Here is a 21,214-nt window from a genome sequence, read left to right on the forward strand (position 1 = left end):
ATGCATCCACTCGGGTGAATTGCAAATGCATCCCAGATTTGCTAGGAGGCAGCTGTAGGGAGGGAATGACTTTTAAAGGGAAGAGGGAGTTGTTGTCACTGTTCTTCATCTTGATTGCCCCGGGGTCCCGTCTCTGGTTTCCTCACTGTGCATGGATCTGTGTACTAGAAAGGGTGGGGTGACCGTACACAGATCATATCATGGTAGAGGTTAAGAGTGAAGTGAATTTGGAGACAGGAGTGGTGGAGTTTTGCATTATTCTTGTACTTGCGGTTGTAGTTTGGTCACTCATTTGTTCATTTATCTGTTTAACGAGCATGTGCTGAACATTACGGGCTGGGCACTGTGGATTTAATGGTAAGCAAAGCAGATAGGGTCTTGCAATTTTGCCTGGGCCAGCGTTAGACCTTGATTCTCCACCTAGGCTTCCAGGGTAGCTGGGATTACAACCACATACCATCATGCCCACCTATTTGTTAAGATGAGGAACTCACTAACTTGAACCCAGTCTGGCTCAATCACTGCTTCCTAGTTATCTGTGATTACAGGCTTTCACCCCCCACACCAGGACCTTAAAACTTCTTTTCTATGTATAGAAAATCTGGGATAGCAGAAACCAATGGTCTGCCATTTTGTGTGTGAACAAAGTGGTATGTGTGTGTGTAAAAGAGAAGGGAGAGAGAGAAAGAGAGACACACACAGAGAGATTAGAGTCTTGACACACTGGTATAATTAACCTTCTTCTTCTCCATTACCTTCAGGAAAAAGTGAAAAAAACCTATCTAATCTAGAAGTCCCCCTTCATCAACAGCTTCAGCACCTTTTGTGCTACCTGCAGACCAGCAGCAGGGGACCTGAGTTCCTCAGTACTGTGAAGGTACTTACTCAGGGAATGAGCAGAGCTACGCTTGGCTCCTTCACCAGTGTAATTACGATGACATCCCAGATCCTGGGTGGGGCAGCTGGAGCAGACATGACTTTTATCAGCTCTAATTGTTGTCCAAAAGTTTCTTCCCACCCAGAGTCAAATAGTAGACGTGAGGGATGCAAGTCAACCTGCCCATTATTACTTTGGGTATTGCTTCCTAATTTTCAAGCTTCAATCTTACACAGACCACTAGGTGGAGAAGTTGAGCTGTGAAAATACTAACTATCATCGTGAAAATTTCTGGATTTTGCAAGATAGCAGGAAAGAGCAGGACATTTATTGTACACATTTATGCTATGCTGTGAAACAGTACTGGGTTAAATAAACTACCTCAACTCCACAGATGAAAGTATCACAACACGCACCCATACAAAGGAGCTCAAATAACGAATCTTTGGATTAGAGTTTCTCTCTTCATCCTCGTCTGTATTTACTCCAGTGCCTCACGTGTACGAAATTACATGAATTGTAAATAAAACCCTGCACATTTGTAAGCAGATGATGGTGAAATGAGAAGATGTTTGGGTTGGGATTTTTGGTTTTCCTATTATTTGTCATTACGTAGGGAATTAATAACCAATGTAAAGACTGTTTTGCTCTATCTCTAATATCACAGGATATTATAATCAGAATAACAATTTGTTAAGAGCTCTGTAATAATCCAGGCACTCTGTTAAATGCTTTAGATAAAATTTCTCATTTTTTCACGTAAAAATTCTGTAGGATTGATACTATTTCCTCTGTTTGTAGTTGAGAACACAAGGGTCATAGAAGTCATACACTTGCTTGATGACATCCCAACACTAAGTAACAGAACTCAGGTGCAAGTTAAAACAAAACAAGTCATGAGTTTTCTCTATTTCTTGCCCTATTTAATTTTTTATTATTGTGCTGGGTGGGGGTAAATTGTGGCATTTATAATAGTTCTTACAATGTATCAAATACCTGAATTCACCCTCTCCAACCACTCTCTTTTATCCCCACCCCCCATTCCTGGAATAGTTTCAACAGGTCTCAGTTTTGCATTGACATACATGTGTACACATTTTTTGCACTGTATTCACCCTCCAACCCTATTTCCTCACCACCTCCTCCCAAAATGTTTACAATTTTTGTAGATACTGGCATTTGAACTCAGGGCTTAGCACTTGCTAGGCAGGTATTCTACCACTTGAACCATTCTGCCAACTGTCCTATTTAATAACTACTTGTTGAAAGACCAGCTTGGCTTTGACCCTGGTCTATGTCACTCCACTGTGTCAACAAGGTGCAGTATATTTGCCTATTTGGAGTGCTTTTTGGCTTCCCAGTTTTTATGTGGTTTCAAACTCTGTGCTGGCCTCAGCTACCAAGGGAGGTTAAGGTTCTTTAAGGTAAGAGTGATTCTAGGAAGCCTCCTTAATTTCAAAGACCTGGATATGGTAATTCTATCCCTAACCCAGTCTCTTTTGGACTATTGTGAAATGAGAGAGGGAAACTGGGAGAAATATTTTGCATAAGGAAAACCATTTTGGAAAATTTATGATAGCAAAAGAACTGACTTTTTTAAGGTAGAGAGGAGAAAAATGGAGGGGATGAACCAATTCGGGATCTAATACATACATATGTGGAAATGTCATGGTAGAACTCTCTGTATATATATCTTAACAAACAAAAATGTCTATTTCAAAAATGGAGGACAGGACTGTCCAGGGGTTGATACCAGCGGAAGGGGGAGGATATAAGGAAAGGGTGTAAGAGGGTGAATATTGTAGAAATATTATGTACTCATGTATGAAAATGGAAAAGTGAGACCTGTTGAAACTATTCCAGGAATGGGGAGTGGGGGATAAAGGAGGATGATGGAGGGGATGAATTCAACTATGATATATCGAAGGCACTTTGGTAAATGTCACAGTGTATCCCAGTACAATAATAATATGATAATAAAAATAATTTTTTTTAAAGAACTGGCTTTTTAAGAAGTCTTAAAAAACCAGGAATCTAATTGCTTGGGAACAACTTCCCTGTTCTATTTCCTTCCAAAAGAGCTTGAAGACTGTGTATTGGAACAACATGGAGGATCTTCAGAGTCTCACTTTCTACCTAGTTACCTCATGGTGCAGAAGATGAGCTAGTCAGAGTCCTGGCTGTTGTCGGAGAGTTTTGTGTTTGAGAGCCATAGCTATTACTTGTGGACAGTCCTCTTTAAAGAGTGTTTTTTCAAAAGGAGATTATAACAGAGTTCTAATAACTCTCTGGACAAGCTTTGAGGCTGGTCTTTTGCATTCTGGTGAGGGTCTTTTAGCATATAGCATCAACAGTTGCCAAGAACAATGATAACCCTTATTGGGTAAGATGACTCTCTGAGAGGCTGTTGTAGATGATTGACAAGAAGTTGGCCCAGCACCTCCCTGTGACTGAATGAAACTAGAGAATGTTTCTTCATTTGCACAGTTTCCTGTTTCTCATTACTAAAACTAACACAGAACTTTGAAGATAAGTTTAAGATCTACAGAAAAAGAATACAGAAGAGTGCAAACACCATAAAAGTTAAAGAATTTAGCTAAGTTAAAAAAAATTTTAATGGTCAAAGAGCCAAGTAAGCCTTTTTATTAAAAAAAAATTAAAAGCAGGCAATGCTGTAGGCATTATAAGCAGGTGAGTGGCTTGCCTCTGAGAGTCAAGTGGAGTGAGCTCTCAGCACCCACTCAAGGAAATGTTGAGCCCTGGGCGCACAGTCCCCCATTCCCTGCCCATGAAGGGGCATATGCTCCACACAAGATACCGGGATTACTTTGAGTTTCAGTGCTTTGTGCAGGGAGATATTTACAGTCCAGTCAGTCCACAATCCTAGTCAGACACTGACAATGACTAATTCTGTGCCATGTATACTCTCTTCTCCAATGGCCTCCATAAAGACACTTTTGGGACTAGTGTCTACACTTAGCTCCCAAATGGGACCACTACCAGTTAGTTGTTTGGCATAGCATCAAGAATTCCCAACTCTGAGGGGAAACATAATCTTGAAGCCAAGTATTTCATTTTTTATTAGTTCTTCAGATATTCACTTAGGGTTTATCATTCTAGGTGACTGTATAGAGTATAATTGTTATTTTCAAATGTCTATTTCTGCTTCCTATGAGTTATAAAATTTTCTGAGCTGCTCAAACTCACTCATTTATAAAGTGGGAATAAGGGTACCTATCTTATATGGTTGTTATGATGGTCAAATGGGTTCAGAACTAAATAGTATGTTATGTAGTGTACTATGCTGTATGCCTAGCATACTGGAAGCATATACCAGAAGCATGCACTAGCTCTTAACTGTTAAGAGTATTTTCTAAAATTATGTTCCAGGCATCCTTGTTATTGTTGTAAGATGATGGTGAAGGAAGTGGGTCCTATAAGTTTCATTTAGGGTTGGGTTATAGGGTTCAGTCTGAGTCAGTTTCCATTCTTTACAATTTTAATGTTCTGAGGACCCCAGAGATGAGTGAAGTTGGATAAATGACAAAAGTCAATACTGTATCAAGAGCAACATTTAAACCGCATTTTAATAGCATAAAATGAATCTTACTGGCCTAAGAGCAATGTGCAAACTATTTAGGTAACATAAGCTTATTTTCTGGCTCTAAGACTAAAATGTACTCTAAGATTTTCTGAGATATTTTGGTATTTAAAATAATAGCTTAAATCAAAGACATTTTGTGAAAAAAAATACATGTTTTCACTCGCTGGTCAGAAAGTACAAACTTCTTTCTTGCATGGCTCCAAAAACACCTGTAGGTGCAGGGAAGGGAATTCCAGTCACAGGAAGCCTCACACAATGGCTTCAGCACCAACACTTGCTTCAGCCTTCAGTCTTGGTAACCATGTCTAACAGGAGTGAGAAGAACAAAACAAAAACACAGAGAGCATTAGAGTCTTTCTGTACTGAACTACAACCCAGAACAAGAGGTATTCCCCCATGAAACATCTCCTGGGGGATAAGCCAGGGTCCAAGAAGCCATGGGGCCTGCTGACCTGGATAGGGGTGGTATACAGATTATCAAGAGGAGGATTTTCCACTGTGGGAAACCATGGCTTGGGCCATTGCCACTCACTGAGCTTCGTGTCAGGCTATTCCCATTCCCTTCCCCTGCACTGCTGAATGCAAAGGGTTGTAGAAAGAAACATGTGACTGTCAAATCATTTATATTTCAGTAGTGCTTAACAGTTGCTATCATTTTTCATGATGAGAATAAAGCCACATGAAATAAGTGAATAAAATCACCTCTACTCTCACGTTTCTGTCTGCATGAAAACCACTTGGGATTTATCTTTTTTCACCATTTTTCATATTGAAAGATATCTATTATATGTTTTCCCTTCCTCTTTCTATTTTATGTTGGATGACACACCCAACCTTTCTAATGGTTGTATGATATGCCTTGTTATGGATATTCTATAGTGAAATTATATATACTCCTCATTGTTGGATGTTTGGGGGTCTTTAAAAAATTTCTTTTGTGATTCCAAGATGGCGGCTAGAGGGAGGAAGCAGAAAGCGAGCCTCCTATAGTGAAATCTTGGAGAGACGCTGGAGACACACTTTGCAGGCAAAATCACTGAGAAGAGGCAAAACATTGACCCCTCCACACCTCCAGCCAGCTCAGAGAATCTCCACTTCACGTTAAACAGAGAAACCAGGAGGGCCCCTGGGCTGCCAGTCGCCAGCGCCCAGATGGCTTGGGAAGACGCGGACCAGGTGAGCTTCGCGGTACCACGGTTCTCCCACAGACAAGCCTAGGCCAGAGCAGCATAGCCCTCTGGACAGACTGACCTCCACCCGGGGGAAAAAAAAAGAGAAACTGAGTAATAAGCATTAAGAACAATTAAGACACGCTGGAAAGAGGGTGGGGCACCCTGAGCGCTGAAGATTGGGGGAAGCAAATCCTTCCCAGGACTGTAAATAAACAAGCCGGGCAGGCCGGAGAGCCTCTGGCGGGAGCGGGGCGCGCGCCCAGCAACCAGGAGCAGGAAAGCCTGTGAGAGTGGAGGAGGGAGAAAAACTCCACAGGAGAGGAGGGAAGACCCACTTCCAACGTGAACTGTAAATAAACATGGCAGCTGGCAGGAGCAGCAGCACCGCCCAGTAAGCAGGAGCAGGAAAGCTTGTGAAAGTGGCAGTGGGAGGAAAACTGCACAGGAGAGGGGGGAAGACCCACCTCCCACATGAACTGTAAATAAACACGCAGGCCTGACAATGCAGGGGCGGTGTCACCTTTCCCAGTGCTTGGAAAGGGGAAAGCTTGTAGCAGAGGCTCCCGCACAGAAGAACTCCGAGCAAACAAAGCCTGCAGGGCCAGGTGAGTGCTAAGCTCACCCCAGAGATCTGCATAAATAACGCCTCCAGCAACAGCAGGCTGACAGCAGCAGGCAGGCAGGCAAGCCACAGTTGCAGAAACCATTCTCAGAACTGTCTCCAGACTTTTTTTTTCCCTTTGTCTCCCTACCTTTGATGAGAGAACAACCGAATTACACCTGCAAGCTGAAAAACTTACTGAAACTGTGTTGCATTTGAACTTGGGACACTTGGTGGGGTTTTTCTTGTGAGTGTGTGTGTAGTTTTCTTCTTCTTTATGCATCCCCTTTGATGAGACAACTACAGAACAACATCTGAGGCACCAACTCCAGGACTGGAGATTGAGATGGACACCCAAATTATTAAGACTGAAACTGCATTGCATATAAACTTGGAAGGTTTTTTTTTTAATTTTCAATTTTCCATTTTATTTTAATTCATTTTTATATATAGATATTTCTTTCATTTACTTAGTTTTTATTTTTTTTGTCTTTGATTTTCAATCCTCTCTCTGTCTCTCTAATGTCTGTTCAGCTTACTGTCGATTAGTACACTAACACTCCCTGTTTATACCTTTGAAACTTTCTAGTCTGATACCTTGTTCTGCTTTCTCCCTCTTGTCTGTATATTTGTTTTCCCCTTTTCTTTAATTTCTTGCTTTCCATCTCAGCTCACCCTTCCATTCTAAATATTACCATTGTTATTATTACAAGCTAGAAAATACTTAATTGCACACAGTACAGGGACAGTAACAACACCAAAGACAATGATGGGAAGACAGGGAAACCAGTTTCCCCACAGCAAAAAATTAGTACAGGAACCAGAGGGGAATGAAGAGAACAGAAATTCAGATCCAGACTCCAACAAAATGAAGATAAACTATGCCAAAGGACCCAATGAAGCCCACAAGAATAATTTAAAAGAAGACATACTACAAGTACTCAATGAGAATTTTATAGAGATGATACTGGATAAGGTCAACCAAAATGTACAGGAGACACTCAAGAAATTCCAAGACAACAAAAATAGAGAATTTGAAAAAGCAAAAGAAGAAATAAAGGAAACCATAGAAGCACTGTATAAACACCAAAGTGAAAGAGAGAACACAATGAATAAATGGATAAATGAACTCAGGACAAAAATAGACAACATTAAAGAGGAAAACTGCCAGGATATGGAAAACCTCAGAAAAAAGAACGAAACAGAACTGCAAAACAAAATGGAAGGCCAATCCAGCAGAATAGAACAAACAGAACACAGAATCTCAGAACTTGAAGATGAAATGGTAATTAAAGGAAAAACTGAAGAACTATTAATTAAACAACTCAAGACCTATGAAAAGAAAATGCAAGAACTCACTGACTCCATCAAAAGACCAAACTTGAGAATCATGGGCATCGAAGCAGGAGAAGAGGTGCAAGCGAAGGGAATGCGTAATATATTCAACAAAATAATAACGGAAAATTTCCCAAATCTAGAGAAAGATATTCCCATACAAATGCAAGAGGCCTCCAGGACACCAAACAGACCAGATCAAAATAGAACTACTCCACGACATATCATCATTAAAACAACAAATTCAGAAACTAAGGAAAGAATATTGAAGGCTGTAAGAGAGAAAAAACAAGTAACATACAAAGGTAAACCCATCAAAATCACAGCAGACTTCTCAACAGAAACATTAAAAGCAAGAAGAGTGTGGGGTGAGATCTTCCAGGCACTGAATGAAAATAACTTCAACCCCAGGATACTCTACCCAGCAAAGCTATCATTCAAAATAGATGGAGCAATAAAAGTCTTCCATGATAAGCAGAAACTAAGACAATATGTGACCACAAAGCCACCATTACAAAAGATTCTGCAAGGGATTCTGCACACAGAAAGTGACACCCAACTTAACCATGAAAAGGCAGGCAGCATCAAACCACAGGAAAAGAAAAAGCAAGACAGTAGAGAGTAACCTCAAGTTAGGTACACACAATCAAACCTTCAAACAACTAAGACAACTAAATGGCAGGAATCACCACATACCTATCAGTACTAACGCTTAATGTTAATGGACTTAATTCACCCATCAAAAGGCACCGCTTGACAAAATGGATTAAAAAAGAAGATCCAACAATTTGTTGCTTACAGGAGACCCATCTCACCGACAGAAATAAGCATATGCTTAGGATGAAAGGCTGGAAGAAGATTTACCAAGCCAACGGCCCCCGAAAACAGGCAGGAGTAGCAATACTTATCTCTGACAAAGTAGACTTCAAACCTACATTGATCAAATGAGATAAAGAAGGACATTCCATACTAATAAAAGGGGAAATAGACCAAAAGGAAATTATAATCATCAATCTGTATGCACCCAATGTCAACGCACCAAATTTCATCAAACATACCCTGAAAGACCTAAAAGCATATATAAATGCCAACACAGTGGTTGTGGGAGACTTTAACACCCCATTATCATCAATAGATAGGTCATCCAAACAAAAAATCAATAAAGAAGTCCAAGATCTAAAATATGCAATAGATTAAATGGACCTAGTAGATGTCTACAGAACATTTCATCCAACCTCTACACAATATACATTCTTCTCAGCAGCCCATGGAACCTTCTCCAAAATAGATCATATCCTAGGGCACAAAGCAAGCCTCAGCAAATATAAGAAAATAGAAATAATACTGTGCATACTATCTGATCACAATGCAGTAAAAGTAGAACTCAACAACAAAAGTAAAGACAAAAAACATGTAAACAGCTGGAAACTAAATAACTCATTATTTAATGAAGAATGGATCATCGATGCAATAAAAGAGGAAATTAAAAAGTTCCTGGAAGTCAATGAAAATGAAAACACAACCTACCAGAACCTATGGGACACAGCTAAGGCAGTCCTGAGAGGAAAGTTTATAGCCATGAGTGCATATATTAAAAAGACTGAAAGATCCCAAATCAATGACCTAATGATACATCTCAAACTCCTAGAAAAACAAGAACAAGCAAATCCAAAAACAAATAGAAGGAGAGAAATAATAAAAATAAGAGCTGAAATCAACGAAATAGAAACCAAAAAAACCATACAAAGAATTAATGAAACAAAAAGTTGGTTCTTTGAAAAAATAAACAAGATCAATAGACCCCTGGCAAACCTGACTAAAATGAGGAGAGAAAAAACCCAAATTAGTAGAATTAGGAATGCAAAAGGGGAGATAACAACAAACACCATGGAAGTCCAGGAAATCATCAGAGACTACTTTGAGAACCTATATTCAAATAAATTTGAAAATCTAAAAGAAATGGACAGATTTCTAGATACATATGATCATCCAAAACTGAACCAAGAGGAAATTAATCACCTGAATAGATCTATAACACAAAATGAAATTGAAGCAGCAAGCAAGAGTCTCCCCAAAAAGAAAAGTCCAGGACCTGATGGATTCTCTGCTGAATTCTACCACACCTTTAAAGAAGAACTGATACCAACCCTCCTTAAACTGTTCCACGAAATAGAAAGGGAAGGAAAACTGCCAAACACATTTTATGAAGCCAGTATTACACTTATCCCAAAACCAGGCAAAGACACCTCCAAAAAGGAGAATTATAGGCCAATCTCCTTAATGAACATGGATGCAAAAATCCTCAACAAAATAATGGCAAACCGAATTCAGCAACACATCAAAAAGATTATTCACCACGACCAAGTAGGCTTCATCCCAGGGATGCAGGGGTGGTTCAACATACGAAAATCAATAAACGTAATAAACCACATTAACAGAAGCAAAGACAAAAACCACTTGATCATCTCAATAGATGCAGAAAAAGCCTTTGATAAGATCCAACATCATTTCATGATAAAAGCTCTAAGAAAACTAGGAATAGAAGGAAAGTTCCTCAACATTATAAAAGCTATATATGACAAACTTACAGCCAGCATTATACTTAATGGAGAAAAATTAAAACCATTCCCTCTAAAATCAGGAACCAGACAAGAATGCCCACTATCTCCACTCCTATTCAACATAGTACTGGAATTCCTAGCCAGAGCAATTAGGCAAGAAGAAGGAATAAAAGGAATACAAATAGGTAAAGAAACTGTCAAAATATCCCTATTTGCAGATGACATGATCCTATACCTTAAAGACCCAAAAACCTCTACTCAGAAGCTTCTAGACATCATCAATAGCTATAGCAAGGTAGCAGGATATAAAATCAACATAGAAAAATCATTAGCATTTCTATACACTAACAATGAGCAAATGGAAAAAGAATGTATGAAAACAATTCCATTTACAATAGCCTCAAAAAAAATCAAATACCTAGGTGTAAACCTAACAAAAGATGTGAAAGACCTCTACAAGGAAAACTGTACACTTCTGAAGAAAGAGATTGAGGAAGACTATAGAAAGTGGAGAGATCTCCCATGCTCATGGATTGGTAGAATCAACATAGTAAAAATGTTGATACTCCCAAAAGTAATCTACATGTTTAATGCAATTCCCATCAAAATTCCAATGACATTCATTAAGGAGATTGAAAAATCTACTGTTAAATTTATATGGAAACACAAGAGGCCACGAATAGCCAAGGCAATACTCAGTCAAAAGAACAATGCAGGAGGTATCACAATACCTGACTTCAAACTATATTACAAAGCAATAACAATAAAAACAGCATGGTACTGGCACAAAAACAGACATGAAGACCAGTGGAACAGAATAGAGGACCCAGATATGAAGCCACACAACTATAACCAACTTATCTTTGACAAAGGAGCTAACAATATACGATGGAGAAATAGCAGCCTCTTCAACAAAAACTGCTGGGAAAACTGGTTAGCAGTCTGCAAAAAACTGAAACTAGATCCATGTATATCACCCTATACCAAGATTAACTCAAACTGGATCAAGGATCTTAATATCAGACCCCAAACTCTTAAGTTGATACAGGAAAGAGTAGGAAATACTCTGGAGTTAGTAGGTATAGGTAAGAACTTTCTCAACGAAACCCCAGCAGCACAGCAACTAAGAGATAGCATAGATAAATGGGACCTCATAAAGCTAAAAAGCTTCTGTTATCAAAAGAAATGGTCTCTAAGCTGAAGAGAACACCCACAGAGTGGGAGAAAATATCTGCCAACTATACATCAGACAAAGGACTGATAACCAGAATATATAGGGAACTTAAAAAACTAAATTCTCCCAAAACTAATGAACCAATAAAGAAATGGGCATGTGAACTAAACAGAACTTTCTCAAAAGAAGAAATTCAAATGGCCAGAAAACACGTGAAAAAATGCTCGCCAACTCTAGCAATAAAGGAAATGCAAATTAAAACCATGCTAAGATTCCACCTCACCCCTGTTAGAATAGCCATCATCAGCAACACCACCAACAAGAAGTGTTGGCGAGGATGCGGGGAAAAAGGAACCCTCTTACACTGTTGGTGGGAATGTAGACTAGTACAACCACTCTGGAAAAAAATTTGGAGGCTACTTAAAAAGCTAGACATTGATCCACCATTTGATCCAGCAATACCACTCTTGGGGATATACCCAAAAGACTGTTACTCCAGAGGCACCTGCACACCCATGTTTATTGCGGCACTATTCACAGTAGCCAAGTTATGGAAACAGCCAAGATGCCCCAGCACTGACGAATGGATTAAGAAAATGTGGTATCTATACACAATGGAATTCTATGCAGCCATGAAGAAGAATGAAATGTTATCATTCGCTGGTAAATGGATGGACTTGGAGAACATCATTCTGAGTGAGGTTAGCCTGGCCCAAAAGACCAAAAATCGTATGTTCTCCCTCATATGTGGACATTAGATCAAGGGCAAACACAACAAGGGGATTGGACTATGAGCACCTGATAAAAGCGAGAGCACACAAGGAAGGGGTGAGGATAGGTAAGACACCTAAAAAACTAGCTAGCATTTGTTGCCCTTAACACAGAGAAACTAAAGCAGATACCTTAAAAGCAACTGAGGCCAATAGGAAAAGGGGAACAGGTACTAGAGAAAAGGTGAGATCAAAAAGAATTAACCTAGAAGGTAACACACACGCACAGGAAATCAATGTGAGTCAATGCCCTGTATAGCTATCCTTATCTCAACCAGCAAAAACCCTTGTTCCTTCCTATTATTGCTTATACTCTCTCTACAACAAAATTAGAAATAAGGGCAAAATAGTTTCTGCTGGGTATTGGGGGGGGAGAGGGAAGGGGCGGAGTGGGTGGTAAGGGAGGGGGTGGGGGCAGAGGGCAGAAATGAACCAAGCCTTGTATGCACATATGAATAATAAAAGAAAAAGGAAAAAAAAATATACACAGGCAAAAAAAAAAGGTGTTTAAAATGTCCTATCAAAGAAAAGGGAAATCTTTCCTCATGGCTATTAAATAACTATATCATGAAAAAAAAATTTCTTTTGCGTTAGGTATAGTAGTATCCTTTGCACTGTGTGTAATACTGGATTGAAGCAGAATCAGCGAGTCAAACTGTGTGAACAATGTTATGACTTTTTGTTACAAACTTCTTTTACTCATCTACCAGCAAAATATGAGAAAACCACTGCCACTCAATTTTCATTTAATTCAAAAAAAATAGATTTTATCAATGAATAACAATTTTGGGTATCTAAACAGGTAAATTTTGCATTTTTTAGTTTACTATTTTCACTAAAAGCTAGGTGTTATCTTTTCCCTGATTGGGTGTCATACTCTTGTCTATTGCAATTACAGAGTTTTCTTATTATGTTGTTCATATATTTTTCAAGGTAAAGGTTTTAAACGTAGATCTGTGTGAAAAAAAATCAGAAAGAAGGAAAAGAAATGAGGGAGGAACTAAAGAATTCCTAGAATTGTGTTCTGGTGGAGAGCCTCAGTAAAATCAAGTATCAGTGTGGGTTTGTCTGTAATAACGTTTAAAAGGCAATCCACAGATGGGAAAGAATATTTGATAGCTATTTATCTTATAAGGAATTATTATCCCCATATATAAAGAAGTTAAAAATATTTAATTGTATTGTGAGAAACTAATTCTTGCCAATACTTTTTCATAGTGTATTGCTAGCCTTTAAATCTGTTTACTTTATTCTACTTTCTTATTTTTACTGTGATTGGGATTGACCCAAGGAACTTGCCTATGGTAAACAAATGTTCTACCACAGAGCTGTATCTATAGCCTCCTAAGTCTACTTTTAAATACAAGCAGCATATTGGTGTTACATTTATTGAAATGATGATAAATCTATTTACTTATTTGATGATTTTTTTATCCCAGTAATATGATTTATGTAACATAAAGTCATATAAATAAAACACACATACATAGAAATATTTCCCCACAGACACTTTTTGGACAGTCAACTGGCATTGGACTATTGGACTCAGACCCTAACTGTCTTGCTTTCTGTGTCCTGTATTCTGTCCTCTTTGTTTCTCTATAAAGACTTGTTTCATTCTTCACAGGCAGCAGTTTCCCCTTCCAGTTCCTAGGAATGGGTTAATCCCTTGATGGATTCTTAATATGATGGCATTATTGGGAGATTGTGAAAAGTAGGAGTTAGGGTCCAGTTGAAGGAAGAAGGTCTCTGGGGCTGTGTCACAAGGGACTGCATCTTGCCCTGGTTTGTTCCTATATTCCTTTTCTCTGCTTCCTGACTGCCCTGAGGTGAATCGCTCCCCTCCACCACATGTTCGCACCTCTATGATGTCTGCCCAGGCATGTGGGCAGCCATGGCCTGAATCCTCTGAAACCAGGAGTCAAAATAAATCCTTCCTCCTGTAAGTTAGTCTCTCAGATATTTTGGTCCCGGTTATATAAAAGTACTAATACAGAAAATTAATACAAAAGAAGTGAGCTATTCTATTGCTGTGATTAAACAAGACCATGAGGTTTTTAAACCTTTGGAAACTAGTTTGGGATGAATTTGAAGATTCATGTTAGAGAAATCCTAGAATTCTGTAAGTTCAGCTTAATGAGTGATTCTGCTGGGAGCTCAGAGGAGCAGACACAATGGGCGTACAAACAGATGAAGGCTAGGTCATGAGGCTTTGGATGGGAACAAGGACTTTATTGGGAATTGGGCCAGATGCCATGTGTATTATTATGGCAAAGAATTTGTCTACACTTTGTCCCTATCCTGAGACTTTATGGAAGGCCAAGTTTAAAGGTGACAGACTTAATCTGGCTGAAGAATTTTCATGCTGTGGCATGGTTATTGCTGGCTGCTTTTATCTCAGTTTACAATAAAATCTGGAGCAAAAAGCAGAACAGAAAATCCTTAAAAACTTGCAGATAATTCAGAAGAGCCTGTGTAAAGCTGGGACCAAGAAGGCTTGGCTTCTGAAGAGATGAGAACCAAGGACAAGTCTATCTTGAACTTTGTTTTTCTTGTCATTCTCCAATGGTTACATAAAAATAAATAATAACTTATGCTGCACCTTGTATTTAGGGAAAGTTTTCATGCTAAAATATATAGAATGATTAGCAGGCAAATTCCTTCAGAAATACTTTAGTAGCTTCTATAAGTTGCAGACTCTCTTTTATCTAAATAAAACTTTTTCTAAGACTGCTCTAAGTTTACCTCTTCTTTAAATACTTGTTTCTTACTGAAGGCTTTCTTCCAATGCTCCAGTTGAATCTGGTTCAAAAAAGTGTTATCTGGGGTTGGAGATTTAGCTCAGTGGAAGAGCACTTGCCTGGCAAGTGTAAGGCCCTGAGTTCGGTCCCCAGCACCGGAAAAAAAAGGAAAAAAAAAAAAAAAACAAAATCCTTTCTCATCCAAAAAAGTGTTATCTGAGCATGGTGACTCACACCTGTAATCCCAGGGGGAGAAGATCACATGATTCAAACCAGCTTAGGCAAAAAGTTACTGAGAGACCCCATCTCAAGAAACAGTTTGGGCATGGTGGTACGCACTGAGTCTCAGCTATGTGGAAGGCATGGTAGGAAGATTGTGGTCTGAGGCCAGCCCCAGGCTAAAAGTGTGAAGACCTTATCTGAAAAATAACTTAAGGCCAAAAAGAATTAGAAATATGGCTCAAGTGATAGAATGTTTCCTTAACAAGTGCAAGGCCCTGAATTCAAGTCCCAGTACTGCCAAAAAAAAAAAGACACTGTGTTCTACAACTGAAACAAGTTACTGTGTCAAACGGTCCAAGTATATAATTAGGCCAGATTCAAATCACTCATACTCAGGATCAGTGGTCTGACACCAGTGGAGAGAAGAGTCATTAAAAAGTTTAAGCTAAGACCCAGTCGCTCACACCAGTAGTCATAGCTACTCAGGAGGCAGAAATCAGGAGGGTCATGGTTCAAAACCAGCCCAGGCAAATAGTTTGCAAGACCCTATCTCAAGAAACCCTTCACAAAAATAGGGCTGGTGGAATGGCTCAAGGTGAAGGCCCTGAGTTCAAGCCCCAGTACTGCAAAAAAAAAAAAAAGTTTAAAAGTCTTATTATAAAGATTATCTAATGAACACACAGAAAGTTTGAGAAGTAGGTTGACAAAATCATCTATTATCCCAATAACCCCAAATACTTTTGTGGTAGGATGTATTCCGAGTGTCAGGGATATTGTTAAGCAGTGAGGACACATAAGAAAGCAAAAGAGTTAAAATCCATGGCTTCTTGGAATTTTTAGTTAGTGGAGCAGACAGCCAGCAAACACATTCACAAAAACACATTAAAATAGGACAGCACCGATCACGCTCTGGTGCACTCAGGAGAAACCCACAGAGCAGTGCTGTGGAGCAGAATTATCACTGATGTCTCACTGGAGAAAAAACCCTGAGATTAAAGGGATAAAAAAGAGCAAGATCCATGAATGGAGAGGGTTCTGGCTAAAGGAATAGTAGGTGCAAAGCCTCAGGATTTAGAGGTCACTGTGTCCCTCACTGCAGGTGAGCTGTTGGTCATTTGGGAGGGCTGGGTTTTGGAGTGAGGAGAGGGACAGCTGGTGAAGGAGCAGGTGGTGAAGGGCCAGTACCAGACCCAAGGAAAGAAGCACTTATTGATTTTGGAACCTCTTGATAGCTTACTTTTTTGTGGTAAGAATGTTATAAGAACATATACTAGATATGCTCATTTTTTTTGTTTGTGGGTATTATAATACTTTAAAAAATATCACTAATAAAATAGACCAAATACTTATTTCTTTAAATATTAGCAAAATTGAACATTTGTGTACATTTTCTCTTCTCTTCTTTCCTCTCTTTCTTTTTTCCTCCTTGAGACAGGGTCATTATGTGGAGCTCAGGCCAGCCTCAAACTTGTGATCCTCCTGCCTCAGCCTCCTGAATACCAGAATCACAGGCATGTTCCACTATGCCCAGCTTTACATTTTATTTTCAATGTAAGTCTTCTTCTGTAAATTGCCTTTGATTATCTCTTGACAACTAATACTGCATTGATGCTCAGAATTTTAAAATTAATTCCTACATTTCTAAATTTATAATATTATTTCTTTCTAGAAAGAAAGTAGATAAGCATTAAATTCTATTATTATTATTCATTCCATAATTTAATTCTTTGCTATTCAATTTGTAAATATATCTCAAACTTATTTTCCAAATTTTAACTGATAGTTTGGTACAACTATTATTTTTTGAGGCAGGTTTGAGACTGGCCTTGAACTTGTAATTCTACTACCTCAGCATCCTGAAGGTTGGAAGGTAGTAGTTATTAAATAATCTTTTTTATTTTGGTGGCACTGGGATTTGAACACAGGGCTTCATGCTTGCTAGTCAGACTCTATACCTCTTCAGCCACACCTCTAGCTTGATCCATTGGTAGATTCAGAATTTGAATAGGTTACAGGTGTGGGGGAATTGTGGAGATGGGTCCTGGTTGGGGGAAGAAAGTCCCTGGCAACCTGTCTTTTAGTGGTATATTTTGCCTTAGTCTCATCCAGTCTTACACTGCTTCCTGGCCACCATAAAGTAAGGAGCCTTTGCACCACAGACTCCTACTCTGTGATGATCTGCCTCACCAGGGGCCTGAGGTGAAGGAGTGTGGGGAGCAGAGTAGGAGAAGCCTATGAGGACTTAAGATGCAGAACAGTTGCTTTTCCTAAGATGTTTATGTCAAATAATCTGTAGGCTGAGATTTGGCACAGCCCCAGTTGCAGAAGAGAGCAAGAAGGTGGGATGCAGCTCAGCTGCTTTTCCTAGGTTGTTTAACACAGGTTTCTCCTGTTACAATGTCACGCCCCTCCCTGAGGACCATTGCTGCACCTCCTTGTTTACCACTAGATATAAGACTTGCTGAAGGAGGACGTGAGGCTTTTTGATGAAGGGAGGCTTTTGGATGGGGGATTTTTGGCTGAAGAGAAATTGCTGGAGAGAGATTGCTGAAGAGGGAAAATGAATTGCTGAAGGGAAAATTGCTGAAGGAAGGATTGCTGAAGGGAAAAGAATTGCTGAAGGAGAATTGCTAAAGGGGAACTGCTAGAGCTAAAGAGAGAACATGGGACAGTGCAAGTCTGCACAGAGAACTTTATACACAGGCTTTGAAAAGCTAAGCTAAGAAAAGCTATAGAGAACATGGGAGAGTGCATATCTGAGGGCAAAGACTCTAAGAGAGATCATGCTGAAGAAAGGCTAAGAGAAAACATGGGACAGTCTATGGAAAGATACTTTGAAGGCTAGAAAAGAAAACTTTTAGAAGCAAGGCTTTAAAGAATTGTAAAGGAGTGAAGAATTAAAGAAAAGATAGAGAAAAGAAGCAGAGTACAGGGAAGAGATTAGTAAGAAAAGAAGCAATGAGGCTGTTGTGCATCTCCACCCAAGTGCCCAACATACCTGGCCCCAACTTTCTGTCTGTCTGTCTATCCTGTGTCCTTTCTGCATCTTTCATCACCCCAAGTTAGGCCCAATTAGGCTAAGTAATAACCAGGAGTGAAAAAAAGCTCACTCCAAAGGAGCACGTGAACCATGGACTGAAACCTCTGAAACCATGAGCCAAAAAAATTTTTTTTCCTCCTTTAAGTTGTTTAGGTCAGGTATTTGTCACAGCACATATCAAATATGGCACCTAACAGAATCCTTGATACCCTAGGCAGAACGCATGTACCCGTTTCCAACTCCATATCTGACTATTTTACAAAAGAAAAATAAGTTCTCCCAATTGTCTACAGAATCCAACTCACCTTTTATTCCGGAAAATTTATGTGGTGGTGCATACTTTCTTTTGTTCGATCTGTGTTTTTTCATATCAAATGACATTTGAATAATCATTACTTTTGTGAAATCTTCAGTACCTTGTATCTGAAAGTTGACAGAAGGCAAATTAATGTCTAAGGACATGTCATGCAATTAAATGCTTCTCTGGTAAGTTACTATGTCAGGCCCTCTCTAAACATCTAGGAGAAAATGGAAAATATCAGTATGTCAACACAAATAAGACAGAGGTCTTTAAACCCCTAGGTAGGTTGTTTTGTGAAGGTCAATATTCCATACATTCTCATTGATTTTTTAAATGTTTTATTTCTTTTCCAAATGAGAAGATAGGACTTAATTATCTATAACAGTGAAAAAGTCAATGAAAGAGTTTTTCTGTAAGGCAGACAGAAAGTTTAAAAATGGGTGGATTTTATGAAATCATTCCTACTTGTGGTTGCATTTGATCTGCTTGAATCATCCTGTTATCCGAACACACACAGAGCAAGGCTCTCTGTTTAGGGGGTAGACAAGAGTTGGATATCAGGGTGCTTTGACATTCTCTTGCTTGACCATTGAAATGACCAGCCAGAGCCCACATCAAAGCTCAGTTGTTGTGAATTCAAGAATCAGAATCATCACAGCACAGAACAGTTCGTGTCCTCTCACTGGGCACCATACCAGTGCAGCTAGTGGTCACTTACATTTTTCTGTGACATTTTCTCACTTAGTAGTCCCCATCCACACCTCACTTTTTTTTCCTTCTTCCTTTTTTTTATATGCAGTACTTTTATTTTAGACTCCCAAGAAAAATCATTTCAGTATCTACTAACTTCATGTAAGCAGTTGTTTATGATCACCCAAAAGAAGCAATATTTTATTAAAGCTCAGCACACAACAAATATGCATGAGACAATGGATAGCTATGTGGTGCAAAAACCAGATGAACAATGCAGTGTAGAGCAGGGGGAGGAGTGGAGGGAAAATTGGAAATAAAGGACCCATGTTTCCCAGGGCTGCATATGTATTACATTATAGCAAGAATGGTGAGTTTGGAAAATGACTAATCTGCACTCCTGCCTGTTACTAAGTTTGTTTAAAACACATTTTCATAGGTATTCTTTCAATGGTAAGCTGGTTAGAGTATCTTCTGAAGTTGTATCATGACAACTCAGGCTTAAAACTCTGGATATAAACAATGAATTTTGGTACTTTTCCTTTTATAACAAAATATTCTACAAGTTTAGTAAAAGCATAGTAGTCAGAAATATAGAACCATAGGTATCAAAGCATTAAGTGTTTAAATGATGACTTGATAGAATGGAATTAACTAGTTATAACATGTAGTGAAACTGGATATTTGAACTTTTGAACTATGAAAATAAAGTATTAACACTTTGAAAAGACTACTACTGAATCACAGATACTGCCAAAGAGACTCCTCTGACACAGCATGTCCCTAGCCCTTTCCAGTAGCTCTTTAAGGGATTGATCAATATTATTATACAGCACAGATATTATTCAATAAGTATAGCACTACAAAATTTCTTTAGAACTGCATCTTTTAAACTTATATAGAAGAGTGGATTAATTTTACCTTTTAATATAGTTTCCACATATACTCCTATTGTTTCTGAGATAGGTCTCACTAGGTAGCCCAGGCTGTCCTCAATCCTTCTGCCTCAGTCTTGTAGGATTACAGGTGAGCACCACCATACAAAGTTTATGTTATAATAAAGAACACATTAACTCATATAAACTTTAGATACTGATACAGCTTTTTCCTTCAACAATTAAAGACCAGACCACACTAAATATTATGGCACTACTTTTTTTTGACCAAGCATTTCAGCCATATTTTGTTTGGCACACATTAACTGCCACGTTTTCATCTTATAATTAATCATTGATGGTTCATAAATGATGTTTCTGTTTTTTAGGATAAAATATTACTCACAGTGAGTCAGATCAGAGGGATATTTGACTAAAGGTTAAACATTGTTAAGCATTATAGAGAATGAATGTCAATTCCACGATGGGTTTTTATTATTAGCATCATTTAGTGTTCTTTTTTCCCTTTTAGTAAGCTAAGGTATTAAGTGTGGGCTGGGCCATTTGGACTTTTGAATGACTGCTGACAGACCCTCCTCTTATGCCTGGCAGACATGAGCAGGTTGCTGTAGCCAGAGAGTCCCCTCTTTGCCCTCAGGGTACTCTGAGGAAAATTCCACTCCTGCTGCAAAGACCACTGCAACCATGACTGCTGTAGAAACAACCACTCCTGATGCAGGAGCCTTGCTCCAGTCATGATCACTCCAGGCAACTTGTGCCAGCTTTGGAAGAATCCACTCCAGCATTGGATGACTCCACTCCAGTGCAAGACAAGCCTTGGTGAGCTCCAGATGATAGTGCTCACTTAGGATGGAAAGGGGATTCAGCAAAACGCATGTGATTGGTGCATGTGTAAGGCTTGTGATTGGTGGAACTGGAAGCTGTGAACATGCAGGACTGTGATTGGTAGTATTAGAATGTGAGCACAAGTATGCCACACCTGTGTTCAAGCTGTATAAGTGGGCCATCTCTCAGTCTTGTCCTCTGAGGTTGGAAGGTTTCTCTCCTGAGTACTTAACTCCTGGTGTTCCAAATGGTTTCTTTGCTCACTGTGGTCTTTATCACAGGTCTTTATCACTGCAAGAAGTTAAGACTAGGAATGACAGCAGAAGTACTGAGAAGGTGCTGACACTATGAGGAATGCAAGTCATAGTTGCCAGATGTAATCATAAAGGTACAGATTCTAAAATG

The 21,214-nt window shown here is 39.0% G+C and overlaps 1 protein-coding gene across 1 annotated transcript in view; it reads right to left on the reverse strand.

The window, feature by feature from the left end:
* Positions 1 to 14,491: 14,491 nt before the first annotated feature.
* Slc9c1 (solute carrier family 9 member C1) overlaps positions 14,492 to 21,214 on the reverse strand; it is a 79,560-nt gene continuing 72,837 nt past the window's right edge. The window contains exons 26-27 of the mRNA XM_074075225.1: positions 18,403 to 18,520; positions 14,492 to 14,508 (exon numbers count right to left, since the gene is read on the reverse strand). Coding sequence (XP_073931326.1) covers positions 14,492 to 14,508; positions 18,403 to 18,520 — 135 coding nt within the window. The remainder of the gene's footprint in view (positions 14,509 to 18,402; positions 18,521 to 21,214) is intronic.

Source organism: Castor canadensis, chromosome 5, assembly GCF_047511655.1.
Source record: "Castor canadensis chromosome 5, mCasCan1.hap1v2, whole genome shotgun sequence".
Taxonomy (NCBI): Eukaryota; Metazoa; Chordata; class Mammalia; order Rodentia; family Castoridae; genus Castor; species Castor canadensis.